General features: G+C 35.8%; 1 protein-coding gene across 3 annotated transcripts; it reads left to right on the top strand.

Moving 5' to 3' along the window:
* The first annotated feature begins 401 nt into the window (after positions 1-401).
* KERA (keratocan) lies at positions 402-9,370 on the top strand. Of its 3 annotated transcripts, XM_048934656.1 has the most exons (4): positions 409-454; positions 572-661; positions 1,950-2,842; positions 7,420-9,370. In XM_048934656.1, exons 3-4 carry the CDS (start codon positions 1,954-1,956, stop codon positions 7,590-7,592), a joined length of 1,062 nt encoding a protein of 353 aa, XP_048790613.1. In that variant the 5' UTR covers positions 409-454; positions 572-661; positions 1,950-1,953; the 3' UTR covers positions 7,593-9,370. The 3 variants fall into 3 exon arrangements, with proteins under 3 accessions (XP_048790614.1, XP_048790613.1, XP_048790612.1); XM_048934657.1 differs by lacking the exon at positions 572-661 and having other exon boundaries at positions 402-454; XM_048934655.1 differs by lacking the exon at positions 409-454 and having other exon boundaries at positions 529-661.
* The last annotated feature ends 11,135 nt before the right edge of the window (positions 9,371-20,505 follow it).

Here is a 20,505-nt window from a genome sequence, read left to right as displayed (position 1 = left end):
TTAAATGGCAAGGCAGCATCTGCATTTAATCAAAATCAAATAAGAGATTTCCGTAGGAACAGATGGCACTGTTTTTAATGCTTTGTGGCCAGTTCAGGTATTATGAGAATGAATTATGATGTAAGCAAGCTTTGTGTGTAAAGTATAATTTGACAGAAGTATTGAATAAAGGAACACTTTGTGTTACCTGTTTCATCTAGACCAGATCATCTCATCTGCTAAAATGTAAGAATCAAATGCCTTAAGCTCTGCGGCTGCTTGATGTTAAAGTCAGGATTTCCTGCCTTTTCTTGTCTAGGTGCTGAGGTGCCTTAGCTATTTTAGGGGTTAAAAGCTGTAGTCACTGATGCGTATATATTAGGCTGTATTCATAGAACACGGCTTGTAGCCTGACTCAAGCTATTACAGCCTAACAGCAGTGACCAATAGAAAGCGGAGATCCAAGAAAGCTGAGGTAAGCCCAAATTCTGAAGCAACCTCAAATTAGGAACAATAGCTAATAAGGTGTGTATGGTAATACATCTGGGAATGTTAGCACATAATTCAAGTTTTATATGCTATTAATTCTTAGGACAGGAAGCAAACACAGTGGTTAGCAGCCAAAGGCTGTAACAGTGATTTCTAACTGGCTGCAGACAGCTTCAGGAACTTGACTTACAAGGTAAATTACTTTATATTTATTTTAAAAATAATATTTTTATTATGATATCATATTATTATGAATATTTACAGAGTGAGAAGGTACCATTTCACTATGTAAATTAAATATGTTATACTTTAGAAATATTTTATTTGCCCTGTTTTGGAATAATTCCAAATAGCAGATTCTGAGACTAGAAGATCTGTAGAATATTGCACTTGTTACTGATAATAACAAAAATGAAAACTATTAACTGGCTGCATATGATATGCTGCAATTAGCTGAGCAGTTAATCTTAATGTTGCACTAGACATAGGAAATAATTCTCTCTTTACTTAAACGTTCTTTTTCTTCCAGAACCAATCTCTATATCTTGACCAGAAATCTCAGCCCTCTCTTGCTCCTGCATTTCAAAAAGCAAACTAGATAATAGAGTTTGTGAAGCACTGTTTTTGTGCTACATAAATATGTCCTGTTGGAGCAAATGATCACTGATAATCTTGTTCATTGTTTAATGGTGAAAAGGATTAGCAAAGCAAGTAATTAAGTAGGTGAAAAAGTTACAAAATGAATGCGTGTACACAAGATAATTCAGTTAGCACTTGCCTTTTTTGTAATTTAGATCAGGCATTTGTTTTGCCTCTTTGCTTTAGAGAAGAAAGTTCATAACTTGGAATTTGAAAGAGAAAGGGAGGAAGGGAAATGGAATACTCAAACATATTCCCTCCAAGCTTTTTAAGAACATGCCCAACAAACAGCTGTTAAAACATTCTTTGATCTTTCACTTTTATGTGATGAGAAAAGATCTGGAAAATCTAATCCAGATGCCATTATAATTTAGAAGAGAGGTAAACCAGAAAAGATCATATGATTAATTTAAAAGGGAGTAACACAGACTACAAAGGTATTAATATCATCACAGTATTGATAGCATTATTGAAGATTATAAGTTACATAAACTAGCTTACACAGAAAGCTCTGTGCAGGAGATTCTAAAATAAATACGTTTATAAGAAGGACTGATTTAATGTCAGAGACACGCTCCATTCTTTTACATCTTTGAAATGATCCCTGCATGAACATCAGTTAAATTTGTAGCCATTGTGAAAACTAAGTTAAATCAGGAAAATATTCAACATATAATGCTGAACTGTCTATACTTCGTATTACTATTTAGGAAATGCCATAGATGACAAAATTTGGCTGTTTATAAAGGAAATATTATTTGCAATGTAATAATGCTTTGTTAATTTGGTATGCTGTTAGAGAGTTCTCTTGAGACAACTAATTGTTTTTTTCCCCTTCTAAGGCAAATGATGACTCTAAAAGTCTGTCCAAGTCTTTTGCTATTATTCATAGTCCATTCTGTGTGGACTCGAACTGTGAGACAAGTTTATAGTGAACTGGATCCTGAGCATTGGTCTCACTACACTTTTGAGTGTCCACAAGAGTGTTTTTGTCCTCCTAGCTTCCCCAATGCATTATACTGTGATAACAAGGGACTTAAAGAAATACCTGCAATCCCAGCAAGAATTTGGTACCTCTATCTTCAAAACAACCTGATTGAAACAATTTCAGAGAAGCCTTTTGTTAACGCCACTCATTTGAGATGGATAAATCTGAACAAGAATAAAATTACCAACAATGGAATTGAGAGTGGTGTGCTCAGCAAGCTGAAAAGGCTTTTGTACTTATTCCTTGAAGACAATGAGTTGGAAGAGGTGCCAGCTCCATTACCTGTGGGCTTGGAACAGCTAAGGCTGGCTAGAAACAAAATCTCCAGAATCCCAGAAGGAGTCTTCAGCAATTTGGAAAATCTCACTATGTTAGATCTGCACCAAAATAATTTGTTGGACAGCGCTCTTCAAAGTGACACCTTCCAAGGACTCAACAGTCTTATGCAACTCAACATAGCGAAAAATTCCCTCAAAAAGATGCCTTTAAGCATTCCAGCTAACACACTGCAGCTGTTTTTAGACAACAACTCCATTGAAGTTATCCCAGAAAATTACTTCAGTGCAATACCCAAAGTGACTTTCCTTAGGCTGAACTACAATAAATTATCTGATGATGGCATTCCCCCAAATGGGTTTAATGTTTCATCTATTCTAGACCTACAGCTGTCTCATAACCAGCTCACTAAAATCCCACCAATCAATGCTCATCTCGAGCACCTTCACCTTGATCACAACAGAATCAAAAGTAAGTGTGTATCATCAGCGATATCACCAAGAAGTAATTCTTTTAAAATGGCTGCTTAACTTCAGAAAGTACTTGTTGAAAGCAGAGATTAAAAATGTGCAATGGGTCATAGGGAAATAAGCAAAAGGACCTCCCAGAGGCCGATTTTCAATTCTGTTCTAAACTATGACAAACAAATATGTGTATTTGAGTAATATCAACTTTTGAAAAATGTTCACTGGGATACAGAAAAAAAATTCCTTGTAAGCAGATCAGAAGTAGGAGGTTTAAGGATTTTTTTCCATTTGAATTTTGATATATACACACCAGTGGCCATTTTGTGAGAGAAAATTAAGTTTTCACACAAATATGAGAGTAAACGAGCAAGAAACAACAATAAAAAAATGAGGGTAATAGTTTGGGATGTTCAATGCACATCTGTATAACTGTCATATTTCCAAGGTCTGTGAGAACATTAGAGTAATTAGAGTAACAGAATCGCTATATTTTCAGCTGGTTTGAGAATCTCTTTGTCCACCTAAATTATCTGTAGGGACTCTTAAAACAGAATAAAGGGTAGGCTGTAGTCAACACAGTCTATTTTGAATATACCTAAAGTGTGGCTATTGAATGTTTCAGTTCTGAATATCCTCCCCATATTTCCTTTATGTGTGTGTGTGTGTGTGTGTGTGAATAAAATGCTGACTTCCACATTTTAGTCTTCCTTGATGAACAGTCTTTTAATTGACTTTACAGAAGCTTTGTCCCACTAAGGTTTACCTCTTCAAACATCACCATATAAATGAAACAAGGTTTTATTCCTAAGGCAGTAGAAGCTTTTCAAATCCTAACTCTGCTTCTAACAACGTTTCCAGCATCTAGGTACACCAGGAATGTTCTGGTAAGGCATACCAGGTAGAGTATCTGCGTACAAGTCCTGCATATCATAAATATTTCTGATTACTAATCTGCAGCTGCCTTTTGCTAGCCAGTACAGTAAGCTGTTTCATGCCAAAGGACAAAATCAAAGTGGTCGCTTTCTAATTATCACTGCCAGGTCTCCACATTTGTCTTCTTGTCATGATTTAATTGAACAAATTGTTTTCTATGTTGTGTTACTAAAGGTAACAATTTGGCTTCTGTATGAAAGAAAGACATATCAAAGGAGGATAGCTACTAATCATTTAATTAATTCTGGATTTTGGAAATCAAATGCATGAAAATTGATAAATACGGAAGAATTTTGTGCAACTGGAACCTTTTTAAGTGGTCTGCAAGAAGCCTAACAGTTAATTAGAGTTAAGGCTAATGACATATGCTGCTACAGAACATATTTCTCTGCCCTCTGGTTACAAAGGGATTTATTTTAATTGCTTCACTTCAGGGCCTTAGGTGTAGACTTTATCTCCTGTCACTTTAAATGGACAGTGAACTGAAATCATTGGAATGTAACTTGCCCAGTTGAGATGTGTTCCGTGTTTAGGTAGCAAAGAAGCATTTGTGGAGCTGCCAGATTATTTTCCTTAAGTTTTAAAGTAAGTTTAAACCATGAAAAGTAACCTCTCTAGTATCTGTAAACTGAAGTCTCATTTTCCAATGACACATGAATATCCATGAGTCTAAGTCACAATGATTTTCCACAAGACTTATATTTCTAAATGTCTTTACCACTTTTCAAATTGAACATTCATTACTTAAGCTCTTTGAAATTTTTCTCTCAATAATTTTTTCCAATGAAGTTTTATTCTTAGCAGCCATGTAAAAAGTCGTCAAACACATATATTAAAAAACTGATATATTAAATGAAATAGTGGTCTTATCTAAGCTGTATTACCACAGGAGTGTAATTGTTCAAGAGGTACTATAATGACCATAGGCACCATTGCACAATGCTTTGATGGGTATTTTACTGCATGCAAGGAATTTAATTCTGTCAGGCAGGATAATTAAGTTGTGTCATTGGTCAGCAGATTGTTCTTAAGCACAAGAAGACAATGGTCTGTCATTATTTTAATGTAACAAATATAAAGAACTTGAAAGAAAAGTAATTGTGAAAGCTTGGACCTGATTTTTCCATAAAAAATCCATCTGAAAATTCACTTATGCATGCTTAGTGTGACCTCTTCTACAACATTAATTCTCAGATAGTCCTGCATAGTTGCTAGTAGCTATTTTCTTTCCTCTTGGTTGTTCATAGTTACACTGTTGGCAACGCAAGAGTTCAGACACAAAAATTTGTTTGTAAATATTGTTTGTCCACTTTTTATTGCACTGAAGCCCAGTGAAACCAGTGGTAATCTGGTCTTGATGAAACCAAGATTTTGTTGTGTCCCTTCACCAAGAATCCCACTGCACTACAGAATACAATAGTACACAACATTTGGAAGCGAAATCAACATAAAACAAAAACCAATCGTGGCTACAGCAGATAAGCATCACTCCTGTTTCATCATTAAATTATAGCTGTTTGCATATTTATTTATGAGGTACAAATGCAAGGCTGTGAGATGTCAAATCATGGGATAGAGAGTGTTAGAGGAAGCAAAAAGAGGTGAAGGTATGAAATGACAATGTAGAGAATGAACAATGGTAAGCAGATGGCATTACAATGTTATCAAAGGAGTGATAAAAGGGAGCAAATATTAAGTTTCCCTGGGGGAATGTCAGAAGGCTGAGCTAGCTCCTTTGAGATAATACTGTTCCATGCAAAGAAAATGGGAGAATTCCTTGGGCCAAGTAGCAATGCCAATGTCTCAAAATTCATTTAGGATATTTGGAAGAAAATGGTCTATGTTCTAGATCCTGTCTAATTGTCAGACTCCTGAGATATCACTGTTACTGGCTTTCTTGGTGAAAGAGCCCAGAAAAACAGATAGCTGCTGTTAATTAATACAAAAAGAGGAAAGGGAGTCCAACTATTTGGGCATAGTAGGTGCTGCCAGATGCTGTGATAGTAGAACAGCCACACACTCCCACTCCTATATGTCCTAATACACCCATCTTCTATATCAACTCACTTTCTAAACGTTGAGATGTTATAAATTTATACTGGAAAAAGAAGCAGGATCTTTTGTAGCTCTTCAGCAGATGTAGAGTAGTAGCCAGTATTGAGGATCTCTTCAGTTTTCCCCAGTAGCAGCTCCAGAGTCTCAGTGTAAATATTATGCTACTTGTCAATAATACTGACCACAGATGAATTTGTCTTATTTAAAATAACCATTCAAGATTTTAGTATGTACTTTAAATTAGTCGTTTAGTCCTCCACAATTCCAGAGGGAAATTCACCCTATCTTTAGGAGACACTAATCAACTTTTCTATGCGTCCAGTTCTCTCCAGAGTTTGTAAATGGAACTAAATGGTTTGCTTAGACTGACACTATGAATCAGTTCCTTTGAGGAAACAATACTAATGTAACTTGATTGCCCTGTCCCTCCTTTTGCTGGCAAAATTCAACAATAGACCTACGAACCCAGAATTGAAAGAGATAAAGGCTTTTATTCCTCTGATAATTTGGGTAGGATTTACTATTTATATGATAACAAAACCACTTTGTACCACATATCATCAAGAAATCACTTTATAGATGGTTTTCTCATATTATGGCTGGAATAATTAGCCTAGTGAACAGGATTCCACTGTGATATTTCCTAGATCAGAGAACACAGAATTTTAGAATTCATTTGAAGCCATCTTGTCTTCTAAGGACAGCAGTGCTCTTTGGCTCTTTGAAGTGCATTGTGACCTGAAAAGAAAAATTTTGCCTGCTATACAGTATTGATTCATTTGCAAAACTTTTTATAATTGCTTCCATAATTGCTTCCATAACCTCATTCTTAAACTTCCTGTTTCATATCTTCACACAAGAAAATAAATTGTACTTTGTTTCTTCCAACACTATCAAATGTCTTATAAGAATATTTAATGCTTTAATCAAATTTCACAACATATGCAAAGAGATTTTCTTAGAATATTTCTGATAGACTAGCTAGATGTATATATCCAGTCTCCATGACAAAGACAAAGTCTTTCAAGACATTGCCAACATCTGGGCAGTATTAGAAATACTACTTTTCTCTTTGAAAAAAAACAAGAATCATGATTTTTGTTGTTGTTCTTGTTGTGGTTGTTCTGTCATAACTTCAAATGAATTTGGAGGCTGTAATCAGAAGGTATGTGCATATTATTGCATATCTCTGAAGAAAGATCTTCAAAATTCCTCAGCATTAGCTTTGTTCTGCCTCCTGACTCTGACTCTGTGAAGTCAGAGTTATGTCTCAAAATATACTTACTGGTGTAATTGTCTAAGCTAGTTGGTTTTGTCTCTGTCCAAGATGAGATTATATGTCTAGCACACTTTGTTCACAATTATAGCATATAGCATATAGTTAAATATGTGATTCACTGCTCTAAATTACATTATCTCAATGTATATTTCTACATTAACAAATGTAGATTTGTTAATTTGGTGTTATTTCAACAAGAGAAAGTGACTCCCACACAAACATTGGTGCAAGGTTGTATTCTTTTTCTAAGGACATTTTAGTTCTCAAAACCCTCCCCCTGGCAATTCACTAACATGTGTGATCTACATTTTCAGGTGTCAATGGTACTCAGATATGCCCAGTCTCAATTGCTGTAGCAGAAGACTACGGTCTTTATGGTAACATCCCCCGCCTTCGTTATCTTCGCTTGGATGGAAATGAAATTCAGCCTCCAATTCCTTTGGACATCATGATCTGTTTCCAGCTACTTCAGGCTGTTGTCATATAAACATGATGCTATTTTATATAAACATAATGCATGATGCACTCTTGTGCTGTGAGAATGCTAAGATACAAGTTTTGCTGGAATGAAACTTGTTTAACTCAGAAATCAAGAACAGTTTTATTTTGACTCTACTTTGTTCTTTGCTTGCATCTTTTCTGCAGCTGAAAAGATTGTTCTTTTAGAAGAGATTTTGAATCTACATAAAACATTCTTAACACTTGACCTAAGAATTCCTAATGCAAATGTGTAGAAAATTGTCAGTTGTAATTTCCCAAATATTCCAAAGCAAATTCTTATTTACTCTATCTTGTCAAATTCTACAATGTTTATCCTATTTATATCACTGGTTTAGACAAGTTATATTACCATGTATTTGTTACCTAGTAACTAGCATAAAGAATTTAGGTGCACTCAGCTAAATACTTGTTAGAGAAATCACATGTAACATGAATACTGGTTTATCAGAACTGTCACTGTCTTTTTTAATTGCCTAACAGTTATCAGCCATTTCACGTGCAAATAACTCATAAATTGTTGTCCTGACTGATAATGATATTTTTAAGACATGAAACATGTGAGACTCAGGATCCAAAGCATCATACTGAGTATTTATTACTTGATAGACTCAATCAATGTAAGATTTCAAAATTGAAGCTGGACAAGGCATACAGGATGAAATCTTGCTCTATCAAAGTGCCAATTTTCTGCTGTTTCATTCTTCAATATTACGTTTTCTAATTTTGACACCATTTCTTCCTTCATGGCCATTGAGTATTTGGTTCATATTTTGTTTCTATGGAGACAAAACCAAGAAAAGTAATGATGATCTATTTCAGAGTAGTGTTTTACAGAAATTAGAATGACAAATTAATATATCAGTAATAAACATAAATTTAAGAAATTAAGAGATAAAATCCTCCCTCCTCCGACTAACCATGACTTATTTACTGAACTTTGAAGACAAATATTTGCATAGGAAGTATATCAGTTGAAGCAAATACAACAAACTCTGGGCAGTGTTTAGCTATCTGCTGACTCATATAAATACACATAACTCTGGACTTTAGACATGTCCAGTTATTTAGATTTCAGTAGCTAACAAACAGCATGTAAGCAGGCATCTTTATACAAAATCTGGTTGATTGTGATTTTTTTTTGTTGTTTGGTTGTTTCTTTTTGTTTCATTTAGTAAAATAATACTGGGATTTCAGTACAAAACTCAAATATTTGAGTCAACTATTCACTCTATTCACTGTTAATTTTTCTTATTTCTGATAGCCAGCATAACAGACATCAGTCATATTATTTTATTTTTCTTGTATTTGTAGATAGAAGCAATTAGTTGAATCCATTTCTAACAATTTAAGACTGGCCTCAGTAACATCAGTTTAAACAATATATGTTGTATAGTCTTTTTCTTTGAAGAGATGAACCATTTCCTTAAAAGCAGATCTTTAAAAGCATTGAGAATTTCATCTTCTAACCTTCAGTCTCGTATTGTTTGAAAATCAGGACTTATTGCACTCCTTGCATATATATATATATGACCCAGTACAGAAGCCAGATATAACCCAGTACAGAAGCCCACAATAGAATTAACTTATTCAGAAATCCTGTTGTGAAAACCTTTATTATTGCAGTTCATTTTATATGATTGCTGGAAAATTTTAGCAAAATATTTTCTGTACCGCTACGTTCATTCCATATGAAAAAAATACAGATCTAAAGTCTCTACAATATGTATCTATGTTTACCTATGTTCTTTAGTAATAACCTAGTAATTCATTTTTTGAAAAAGAAACAATTTTGGGGACAGTACTACTAATTAAATTATAACAATCATCATCTGCTTGTACTTGGAAATGAATTTCTACTTACAACAAAGAGAAAATAGTCTAGTATAGGTATTCACAGGTATGTATGTGCATTGTCAACAGTTCTAATTTATGATATTGCAAAGTATCCTTATGCTCAAGCCAGGGATTATGACATTTTAGGCACTACGTGTATATTAAAAAAAGACTAACCATTCCCAGTGAGATGTCAAGATTAACTAATAGAAGTAAATAGATAGAAGGCCAAGAGAACATCAAGGTAGTCAGCTTTCTTGGTAGGGATATAATGTGCTCTTCAATGAAATCACTGCTAATGGTTGCTTTCAATCAGATGGGCTGATATCAGTAGGTTTTTCCAATCTGTGACATATGACTGTAGGGTGAATAGCCTTATGAATTAATTCTTCAAAGGTCAACCACTGGAACAATCACTTTTCACATGCAGATTGAATCTAAGTATCTGTCCTTTTCAAATCCCAGTTAATTTCAGTGAAGACAAAAGTTCATGATAGCTCCGTTGAAGAACATTTACTGAGCTGAAGAGCTGCTGCTGCCAACTGTTGTGTCCTACACCTTTGATACATACAGCTGATTTTGCATCTGGAAACTGTTTAATGAAAAGAAAACCATAAGTATCCTCATTTAGGCTAACTTGTTCTGCCTTGGTTCCATCTCCCAGAAGCAGCAGAATGATATATAATTAAAAAGAGCTTTGCTACTACACTGATCTTCAGAAGACAAATCAACACTGATTGGGGATTGGGCAGATTTATTGCATGCATAAACTCTATTTACAATAGTCTTGGTGCTCTATATATTCAGAGGATATGGGTGAAATTTCCTCTCAGATTGAAATAGCAGGTCTAAATCACAGGATTTTTTACTTACATCACTGAATTCAATCTCAAACTTCTGGCTGGCACAAATCAATTGTGCAATAAGAAGAAACAATGGGGAACTAAATGTAGGCTTTCAGCCACACTTCATCTAATTCATTTGTTACGCCAGAACACTATAAAAGAAACTGCAAAACACTGTCATTTTCCCTATGATGATGGTCTCTCAAGCACTGTGAAATGCATACTGTGCTTGAAAGTTTGATACTGATTATTCCTAATCCAATATTCATTTCTCACTGATATCTCCTGATTCAGAAATAACTCAGCCTCTTCCACTGCAAGGGGAAAGGAGCAGAGCTCTTATCTTTTCAGTCTCAACCCACAGCTGCCTTCATAAAGCTGACATTTGTTTTCCTTCATTTTCAATGTGCTCTGATAATTATTTTGAGCAGGTTATTATTTAAAGAAACAAAGATATATACAAGAAGTATGTGAAGTTCAATACAAAGCAAGTCACCTTAAGGACAGCGAGGTTGTGGCCAACAGCTAACCAATCCACAGACACCTAATGCTTTGCCAGAAATGCATATTAGATATGTTTTAATTCTGAAATTATGATAGTTAACACAGATGTGCTGTCACTTAAGCTCAGGGTGCAGATGGTTGTGCTGTAAAGCAAAGCAAAGAACCGAGAACTTCAGGAAGTGAGAAGAACCCAGACATTTCTCACACATCTGCCAGCCTGATGGAAGGCTGCATGCTAGATCTATCAAAAGCCTTTATGGTTTTATAATGCAGCTGGCTCTGTAGAAAGACAAGTCTTTTATAGATGTTGCCAACGCAGTTAAAAAGTCAGCCATATGCACAAGTTTTCCTTCTCTGTACTTCTCTCTGGCATTTTCTTTTTCTTTCTCACTATTTCAAACAGCTTGCTACCACTTTCTTCTTCAGCATTTTTAATGAAAAACACCACAACAATCATCAGACCACAGCATCTTGTATGACGTCCAAACAAAGAAGCACATACAATTAGAGGTAAAAATTTTGAAGATGACTAGCAAGTTCATGATGTCTGTGTTTACTAACTCCAAGCTATATCCAGTATAACCTCTAGCATTCACCCTTGTTGCACCCAGACGGTTTCCAATGTTTGCCACAAACACTTGTCATTTTTTCAGACTAGAAAGAATATTTGCTGGTACTATGTCCTAGCCAGTTTCATCATCTATTTGGAATTAGATTAATAACTATATTTCTGTATTGAAATACAGTACAGTATTCAGTACTGTATTTCAGTATCTGAAATACAGATAAATGGAACCACTTATCTCACTTCTGCAACGCATGGCACAGAAATTTTGGTATTGTTCAAGTCAGCTAGTAAACATCTTCCTCTTGTTTGAAAGTCTCCTCCATAATTGCTTATAATTTTTTTTTCCAGAATTGCTTACTCTTTTAAACAGAAAGGGCAAGTCTACAAGGCATCACACTATGGATAATGATACTCTGGAGTACTGCTGAATACTTCAGATCAGGCATCCAGAGCAATATAATCCCTTGTGCATCATGCCCCCCTTATCTAATTTTCCTTCTTCCCCATTAGTATCATTATTATTGTCTCTGTGTCATATTCTTGCTCTGGCAGAGTTGGTTCAAACAAACCTCTGCTGTAACTTTTTCCCAATGTAGTTGTTTCTCACATCCTTTGCACTGTTGCAATAGTGCAGATATACTCCTTGCTATTTTTGTCTTGCTTTCTGTAGGATACGCATCAGACTAACCTACTTGCCTCTTGATCAGCTTGATTCAGTCTTATTTCTTCTTTTTTTTAATATATATTTTTTTTAAGATTAAGCATGTTTATGCATCCTGCACTAATTTTGTCTGGTTCCTGGCAGCATAGTCGCATCTATTTTTCTCTAGGAGAAGTGCTTTCCAGACTGCTGTTCACGTAGAACTGCAGAGCAGTATACCCCGCTGTGCTCAAGATTCACACCTCCTCCTACGCACGTGCATGGACCCAGGCTGATGCTGTCATGTCAACAGGGTGTCTCTGGAAATCTCTTTTCCAAGGCTTTTGTTACCTTTGTTGGTTTATTTTTTATTTTTTATATATGAGAATTAAAGAAGAAACTGGAATCACATCTTCCATGAACAAAAGCTGTTCCTAATTAGGCACTAGCACAATGAAATTTGCATGGGGAATCAGCAGTGCTCAGTGAAACCAAACTTTTTCAACAAATCATTTATTCATGAAAATACTCTATCACAGTCTTTCTGAATTGTTAGTGAATTTATAAAAATATGAAAATAGTTTCAACAACAGGGGAAAAAAAATACAAAAGTGCTTATGTCTTAAATAACAATTCTCTGCTAAGATGTTAATGTAGCACAGTATGCTGTTCCCCAGGTAATAAAACCCTGGAATTTGTCTGCAATTGTACTCCTACTACTAGGAAGTCTGTTCTCAAGAAGAGTAATCTCCTCGTGATGCTCTGCTTTGTTTCAGGACTCTAAATAAGCCACTGAAACTCTATATTGGCAGTGGGGAGAGCCTCCATGGTATTATGGGATCTAGGCTCAGATCCAGCAGAGAGTGAATTGGAGTTAGATTTCTTCCTCTGAGGAGGTTGTTTGAGTGAGAAGTTCACTTGATTTTGTGAATCTTAACATTCTCTTTTTGTAATGGCTGGCACTATTCCAAAAAGACTGACAGGAAACCATCCTGAGATTGCTCAGTAGCACAATGGCCAGGAGTTACTCTACTCAAGTCCTAAAAGTCCTTCTTCTAAGAAAGCTGCCAGGGAGAGATCCAGTGCAGCCTTTAGCTTCTTGGCCAAAAGTAAAAGCTGTTGATGAAGAGGGCGATAGTATTTTGGATCCTTCAGTAAGGTAGTCATTTACCTATTTGATCTGGTTTGATTCAAGTTCCAAAACACTCAATTCAAACTACAACATAAAAGCATGGTGTGAGATTTATCTTCCAGTTCAAAGAGAGGAAAAAAAAAAAAAAAAAAAAAAAAAGTTAATTTGCAGTCAAATAAACAAAAATATTTTAATATTCATCTGCCCATCAAATGAACCAACTGAAAAGGCCAATTTTCTCTACTTTAGCCAGGATTTCAGTGTTTTCTTTTTTTTTCTCAATTGTTTCTTTCTGTCTGGAATCAGAAAACAGACTTCTCAGGTGTTGAAGGACATTGGTAATGATTTTCAGTAGCAGTATTATGTATGCTCTTATTCTCCTCAAGGCATTAGAAAGAGTTGTGCTCATATTTTCATACTTTTATGGGGTCTGCATACAGATCCCCTTTTGCGTGCTGTTTCAATGTCCTTTGTTGTCAGATCTGTGCAAGATGCCTGTGCTGGAAACTGTTCCCAGGGATGTCTGTGGTGCCTGCTTTTTCCATATCTAACTTCAGTCTCCCTCTTCTATGACATACCTTCTCCTTGCTTTGGACTGCCTGTTGTAAGCATTACAAAGAACAATATGAAAGGACATAAGGATCTTGTTTTCCTAAGAATAACTCATGCCTTTCTTACTAGAGTTGTCATAATGTTGTACTCACAAGATGGAATCCTGTTCTCTGGGCATGCAAACTAGTTGCCTGCTGCCTCCTCCAAGCAGATCTGCTTTGTTACTTGTTCTCTAGCAATTGCTTATGGTTAAGAAGAATAATAGTCTTTAGCAGAGATCCATCACTTACTTTCTGAAGCCCTGTAACCTCTTATTTCTAGTGGTTTAATATTACCTCAATCCTGGGATTTTTCAGTGTTGGTAATTTTGAAGAGTGAAGTAGGCTAAGTCCCATTTCTGCTGGAGGAATGTCAGCCTCCAGGCTTTTTGTCTGAGCAGTTTGGGGCAGCGACTGGCACCTCACATCTGTGAAAAGGTTGAACTGATTGGTAGGAATCAAGATAAGAAATGGGTTCTGCTGTAAATGAAGCCTGTCACATACACATTAATTCAGCACAAGACAGATGGCAACAATGACATAACTGGGGCAAAACGTCAGACGTACATATAATTACGTGTATAGGTGAGAAACATGAAAGATCAGTTAGCTCTATTTGTCAGAGAAAAGCAATAATGAAGAAAACATTTTATTTATTTATTTATTTATTTTCAAGCTCTAGAAACTTGGAGGATCTCAGTGCACTGAAGTCCAAAAGCCCACCTGATGCATTCTGCTTGGCACATTACATCCCTATAACTGTTTTACCAACATCAGAAAAAAAACTAAATGCTTGCTGTAACTGCTGTTTTTTTTGTTTGTTTGTTTGTTTGTTTTTTGTCAGCAGTTATACAGAACTGTTCCCTGACATAAATTTTCTTTTATGACAGACCTTAACTTTAAATGTGTAAGGAAGAAGAATTTTGGAGATAACTCCGCTGCCCCATCTGTATCAGTGCCAGCAAACATTTGCCTTTAGGAGGGCATTGCATACACTCTGGATGCAAATATACTTCTAAGGTAATTGCCTCCCTCCTTTTCATGTTTCCTTCAAGGTGTAATCCACACAGATTGGACTAGGTTATAGTTTAAGCCAGCAAGCAGCTCAGCACCACAAAACCTCTTGCTCACTCTCCCCAGGTGGGATGGAGAAAGGAACTGCAAAGTAAAACTCATGGGTTGAAGTAATGATAATACAACAATATAGTAAGGAAAGGACTAATAATAATAATAGTAATAATAATAGAAATACAGAACAAATGATGCACACAAAATTGTTCACCACAAGCAGACCAATGCCCCAGTCCCTGAGCAACAGCAGCCCAACACCAACCAATTCCCCCAGTTTTACTGGCAGCAAGACACCATATCATAGAATCATAGAATGGCCTGGGACATATAGTATGGGACGTTTCTGGAGTCAGCAGTCCCGATTCTGTCTCTTCCAAGAGTCATGCACCCCCAATTCCTTGTTGGCATTGCAGTGTAAGAAGCTGAAAAGTTCTTGACTTAGTGCAAGCACTGCTCTGCAACAATTGAAATATCAGCATATTTTCAACATTATTCTCATCCTAAATCCAAAATATGACACCATACCATCTACTGGAAAGAAAATTAACTCTAACCCAGCTGAAGCTCGGGAAAATTATCTGAATGTATATGAGCTATCTGGAGAAAAGATACCCTAGTTCTTGCACTTTCAAACACTCAAAGGAGGCTGGAAAATGAACAAAGGGAAAAGGAAGAAAGAATATTGATTTGACAGAGGGATGTTTCGTGGTAGCCCATAGTGACTGGAGGCAATCCAGGACCCTTAGATCAGATGCTTAATGTTTAAAAGAAGGGGAAAAAAATCAACGTAAAATAGGAGATGCATCCTTATAATATTTTGAATTTTAAGTACTCAAAGGGCTTATAAAACTGTACATTCTCCAAGTGCAGAAGGACTAACAATTCTCTGCCATCGGTAAACTAAAGAACAGAATTATTAGCATGATCAGGTACACCTGGCTCAATGGTATTTTGTCACTCAGACCATGCAATGATTTCCAGCAGCTGTCTCATGAGCCATGATAGCTCAGCTCATTGGTGCAGATGGTAGGGAGAGCTTTGGGAACCTACAAAATAATCTTGAGTAGTTAGTAGCTACAGCACAAAACCAGAGGAACTTCAGAGAGGAGTAATAATGCAGAGTTGTTAATGCAGAAAGCAAATCTTTTTTTTCCCTGCAGTTTAATTGTACAGACTGACACAATTGGCAGGGCTTTCTGGTAATGTGTCATGACTTGTCCTCTCTTGTTTACCTTGTCAAAGGCAAATAGTAGTAAAGAAGTGACAGGTGAGCTTGTGACATTTTTTTCTACACTGACATTTGTGATCAGCTTCAAAGGATAATCAGTTGACTCTTCCAAATCTCCAGAAACTGTTTAAACACAACAGTTCTGACACAGTCCAGCAGTTGTAAGTCCTGTTGAAAGCTCATGTAAACATACCCTTTGTTTAGATTTTAAAAAAAAGTCTCTCCTCTGAAAGTTGTTACTGTTTTCAAGGAAAATATGGCAAATAATTGTGCAGTTTTCATAATCTCTTTTGATCATTTCAGAAACCATTTCCGTAACAGTGCTGATGAATGTGTGTGCCTTATTTAAAAGAAAATAAACTTTGAGCAACTATATCTTATCATTAATAGATAATTTGAAATGTTTTAGATAAATCTTTTCACACTGCTTTGCTAGAAGCCACATTTCACACTGAATATATGCACCCTATTACTATGAAAACACTTCCATTTATAAATTCTACCTGTGCTCTGTGTGTGAACATACATACTTTAAGACTGGTTTCACATTCAAAAAAATATCTGATGAACTGTGAATCACGCAAGCTAGTGACCTCAGTCTATTTGTTTGCTGGGGATGCACATTCCTAGTCTTTCAAGAGTCAACTGTCCAGAATCTTTCATAAGAAAAACTCTGTCTTTCCCGTCTCAGTGGTGGTAAGGCAAACAGATGCAGAATTGTTTTGCAAGCAGAAACCATTTTCAGAAATGTTTTTTTAAAAAACACAACCCTCTAAAGTAATAAATCACTTTCTCCCTAAGTTCATAAATTGGCAGTAGAAATTTATGTGATGCTGGATGATGAAACTCATTCAAATCACTTCCAATTGCATATATTTACAGTATTCCTACAGTGTTTTTGGGAAAGCTCCCCAAAAGAAAAGGAAGACAACTCAAAACTAAGAATACTACTAAAATATATTAAGATACAAAAAACCTTTCTCCTAATTGAGAACTATAACCAAGCAATTTAGATGAGTTAATTTTTGGAGATGCGAAAAAGGTCATCTTTTCACAGAAGAATTAAAACTGTAGTGGTAGAACATTCATCATTAGTGATAATTTTTAGAGGTGCTCTAGTTGGTATGAAAAGATGTTTATGGCAGTTGACTCTATTGCATATGTTTGTATGTAAGCACAACTTTCAGTGAAACAAAACAAAGATCAAGGACTAGCTGAGAGAGAGAAATGAAAACAAAAACAGGGAAGGAAAAGAAGAGAGGGTCTTTGGTAGAAGTGCTGTATCAGAGTGAGAAGGAAAATAAGGTTGATTTGGAACAGAAGGAATCTTGAAAGAAGCTTTATTGGGCATCTGCTTTGTGTAAAAGAATGAGGAAAGAATCTTGAAGAGCTCAGATGCATTTTGGGAGGAAAATTAAGAGCCCAGAAGCTATTGCTCCACAATGCCTCTTGTATTGGTCCTAAGGCCTTTCCTAAAACTTGAGATTCACTATATCTCAGTGTACTCTATCTTTGCTTCTTTTAGGAACTGGCAGGAAAGCAATTACATTCAGTAACAGTGTCTCATGTTTGTAATAATGTCCAAAGTGCTGTGATTAGTAAGTAATCCAACATTTGAACCCCGTCCAAACACAAAGAAACTGTGCCGATGTGAAAACAGCACCCATGAGTTTTCTTCAGATCATGCATTACTATATTTTGTGCACTCTTCCATGCTGATGTGGAATTGCCTTTTAGAAAGAATTCCAGAAGGAATATAGTATTATGCCACAACCTTGAGTTTCATTAAAGATTTTTTGGAAACCATGTGAGGAAGCAATGTCAGCTGGCAAATCAACTCTGCGGTGTTCTCAGGCTTAACCCTCATCCTGTAAACCATATGCTTCTCCATGTGCTTAGTTTTATCAGCTAATGCTTCAAAAACTGGCTGATATAAGATCCATGGTCTACTAATTTTCAGTGGCCCTGTAACTTGTGTTTTGTTTTTTTTTTTTCAGGAGCACTGTGGCCCCTTAAATGCTTACAGGTGCTGAATCAAGGCTCAGATACACTACAAACTCGAAAGTTTTTGACTAGTCTCTGCTTAACAATATGCTGTGGAAAAGTCCAATTTTATTCAAGGAATGCCAGAAAAAAAGGAGGTTTAATGCTGACAGAGAAAAGTCAACATTGGATGGTTATAGAAAATATGTTTTAAAAAATTCAAAGTCCCAGCATTGGTTAATCATATCATTTGGGGCATCTCTACTCTTGTAAAATGGATGGCCCTGTAGATGCATCCTGTTCATGAAAGGCATATAATGGGATAATTAAGCCAGATTAATATGGATCAAATTCACATTGAAATTCGGATTTCAGAATATCAGAAATCCCATTCATAGGTATTTTGTTTGTTTGTTTGTTTGTTTTCACTGGAAGACTTGTTATCTAAATATTTTTAAGGCTCCTATGTAACTCTTGCATAAAAGCCCTATACCTTCAATATTACTTTTAGGCTATAACTTAACACAACAGGAATTTTATTTCAATGCATAATCTACTTAAGAGAAAAGAAAAAAGTTGTTCTAGATCAGGCATTCCCTCTCCAAATCTCTAGATCTTCTTGCCAGAATCCCACAGAGGTACGGTTGTTCTTAGTGTCAATAATACATGATGAAGTGACACACATGCTCTTTTCAATATGCTGTTACCCAAATGACTATATGTCTAGTAAGCAAAAGAAAAATACTGCATAAGACAAAGGGTAGAAGAGGAGAAACAGCAGTGAGTAAAAGATATTATGAAATGATGACTTTCATCAGAATGGCTTTGCTTAGAGAAAAATGAAGTTTTTAACCATAATCAACGCCTCGAGCTATTCCAGATATAATCCAAGAGAAATGAAATGAGAATGAGATACATGAAATCTTCTGAGTTTGCAATAGTAACAGCTGTGCCCAGAGAACCTGGGGAGATTGCTATTCAAATATGTCTATTTTAAATAGCATCTTCAATTCAAGCATACATCACTCTCCATTAAAACAAAGACAAAATCCAAGGCTAAGCACACTGTACAAACTCTGTGATCTTCAATAAACGGTCTTATAATCAAGCATCATGTAATTAGTGCAGGAACTGAATGCCAAAAATATGTTGTGATTCTATTAAATGTACCCTTAAGGATTTGTGAAAAAGAATAAATATTCTAGGACTGATGCCCATTTACCCTGTTCTGTTCCACATGAAAGAAATTATATTAAATCAACTGAATATCTGGAAAGAATTAAATCATCATCTCTCATTGGCAAGCCTAAAGGAAAAATTCACAAGAAAGCACAGTTTTACATAATAAAAGTTCTCATGTTTCATGGAGTAAAAAAGGAAAAAAAAATTACTGCCAAAGGGAATGGGTTTGGTTTTTTTTTCTTTTTTTTTTTTTTTCTTCTTTTGATTATTCATCTTTTCAGATAGTATATTAAGGAGCTCTCATCTGCTCTTTTTTATTAGCTTTATTCAGTGGCCCAAACCTGCAGACATAGTACCCAAAATTATCTAAATGAAACCAGCTCAGATGCTGTCGTGGAAACTCTCGCAGAAAGAAATTCTTCTCTCTAACAGCTGATACAGTGACAGCCATTGGCACTATACAGTAGCAGTCCAAACGGACTGGCCCCCTCAGCAGGATTCTTTTTAATGACAGAAATGTCTGGATTTTTTACTACTCTTGAGGTCTATTTAAAGTAGCTTTTGGCCAAACTCCGACTTTTGTCAGTGGTGTTTCAGAGGTGTAAATGAAAACAAGGACTTTCTCCAGCAGACCAAACTTACCACTGGCTCCAAATGATTTATTTCAGAGATGGCTTTGGTTTAGTGCTGTAGAGTTACAAGTCACATGGAACTGTGCTTTAATTTGTGCTTAGCTTTTGTGTGCCATGCTTGAATATGAACTATGATCATTAAGATGCCATAAAACATTTGGGGCTTAACTCTCACTCTGCTCTCTGAGGTGGAAATCTGGCTTTCACTAGCTGATGCGGTGTTCTGCAGACTTTAATAAGGAGAAGTTGCAAACCTTGAATACTAAAAATTACAGATTAGATACATACTTAAATACCCACTTAACAGATAGAAACTGAGATGTCTCACTTCCTTGCAGAATATGAACAACTGATTCATCATCTCATTTCTGGCTTCAGCAATTCCATCAATTACTGAGTCTCCTCTTACACCTCAGGTCCCTTTTCAGAAGGTCTCAGTCCTTCTCTCAGCCTCTTCTATTCCCTGCTAATCACCCACTGTTCTTTTTCTTTAAATGAATCAGTTTATTCTCACTATTTGATCCTCAGCCTCTGTGATAAGGATTCCTCAGTCTTCTGCTGAAAGCTATATTAAAGAAACTTCAATTTGACGAGGGAAAATACAGAATTTGTTCTTTTCCTCTTTAGTTATCCTCAGTACTACATTTCTTTATAAATCTACATTTACTACATTTACTTAAATCTACTTAAC

This window comes from Lagopus muta, chromosome 1, assembly GCF_023343835.1.
Source record: "Lagopus muta isolate bLagMut1 chromosome 1, bLagMut1 primary, whole genome shotgun sequence".
In the NCBI taxonomy this organism is placed as follows: domain Eukaryota; kingdom Metazoa; phylum Chordata; class Aves; order Galliformes; family Phasianidae; genus Lagopus; species Lagopus muta.
The sequence above is the reverse complement of the archived record's forward strand: the minus strand, read 5'-3'. Positions and strand labels throughout refer to the sequence as shown.

Bases quoted from the DNA above. Each gene is read 5' to 3' on its own strand.
- KERA (XM_048934657.1), top strand. From the start codon at position 1,954: ATGATGACTCTAAAAGTCTGTCCAAGTCTTTTGCTATTATTCATAGTC. The intron at 2,843-7,419 runs GTAAGTGTGTAT...CTACATTTTCAG, and splicing joins TGATCACAACAGAATCAAAA to GTGTCAATGGTACTCAGATA.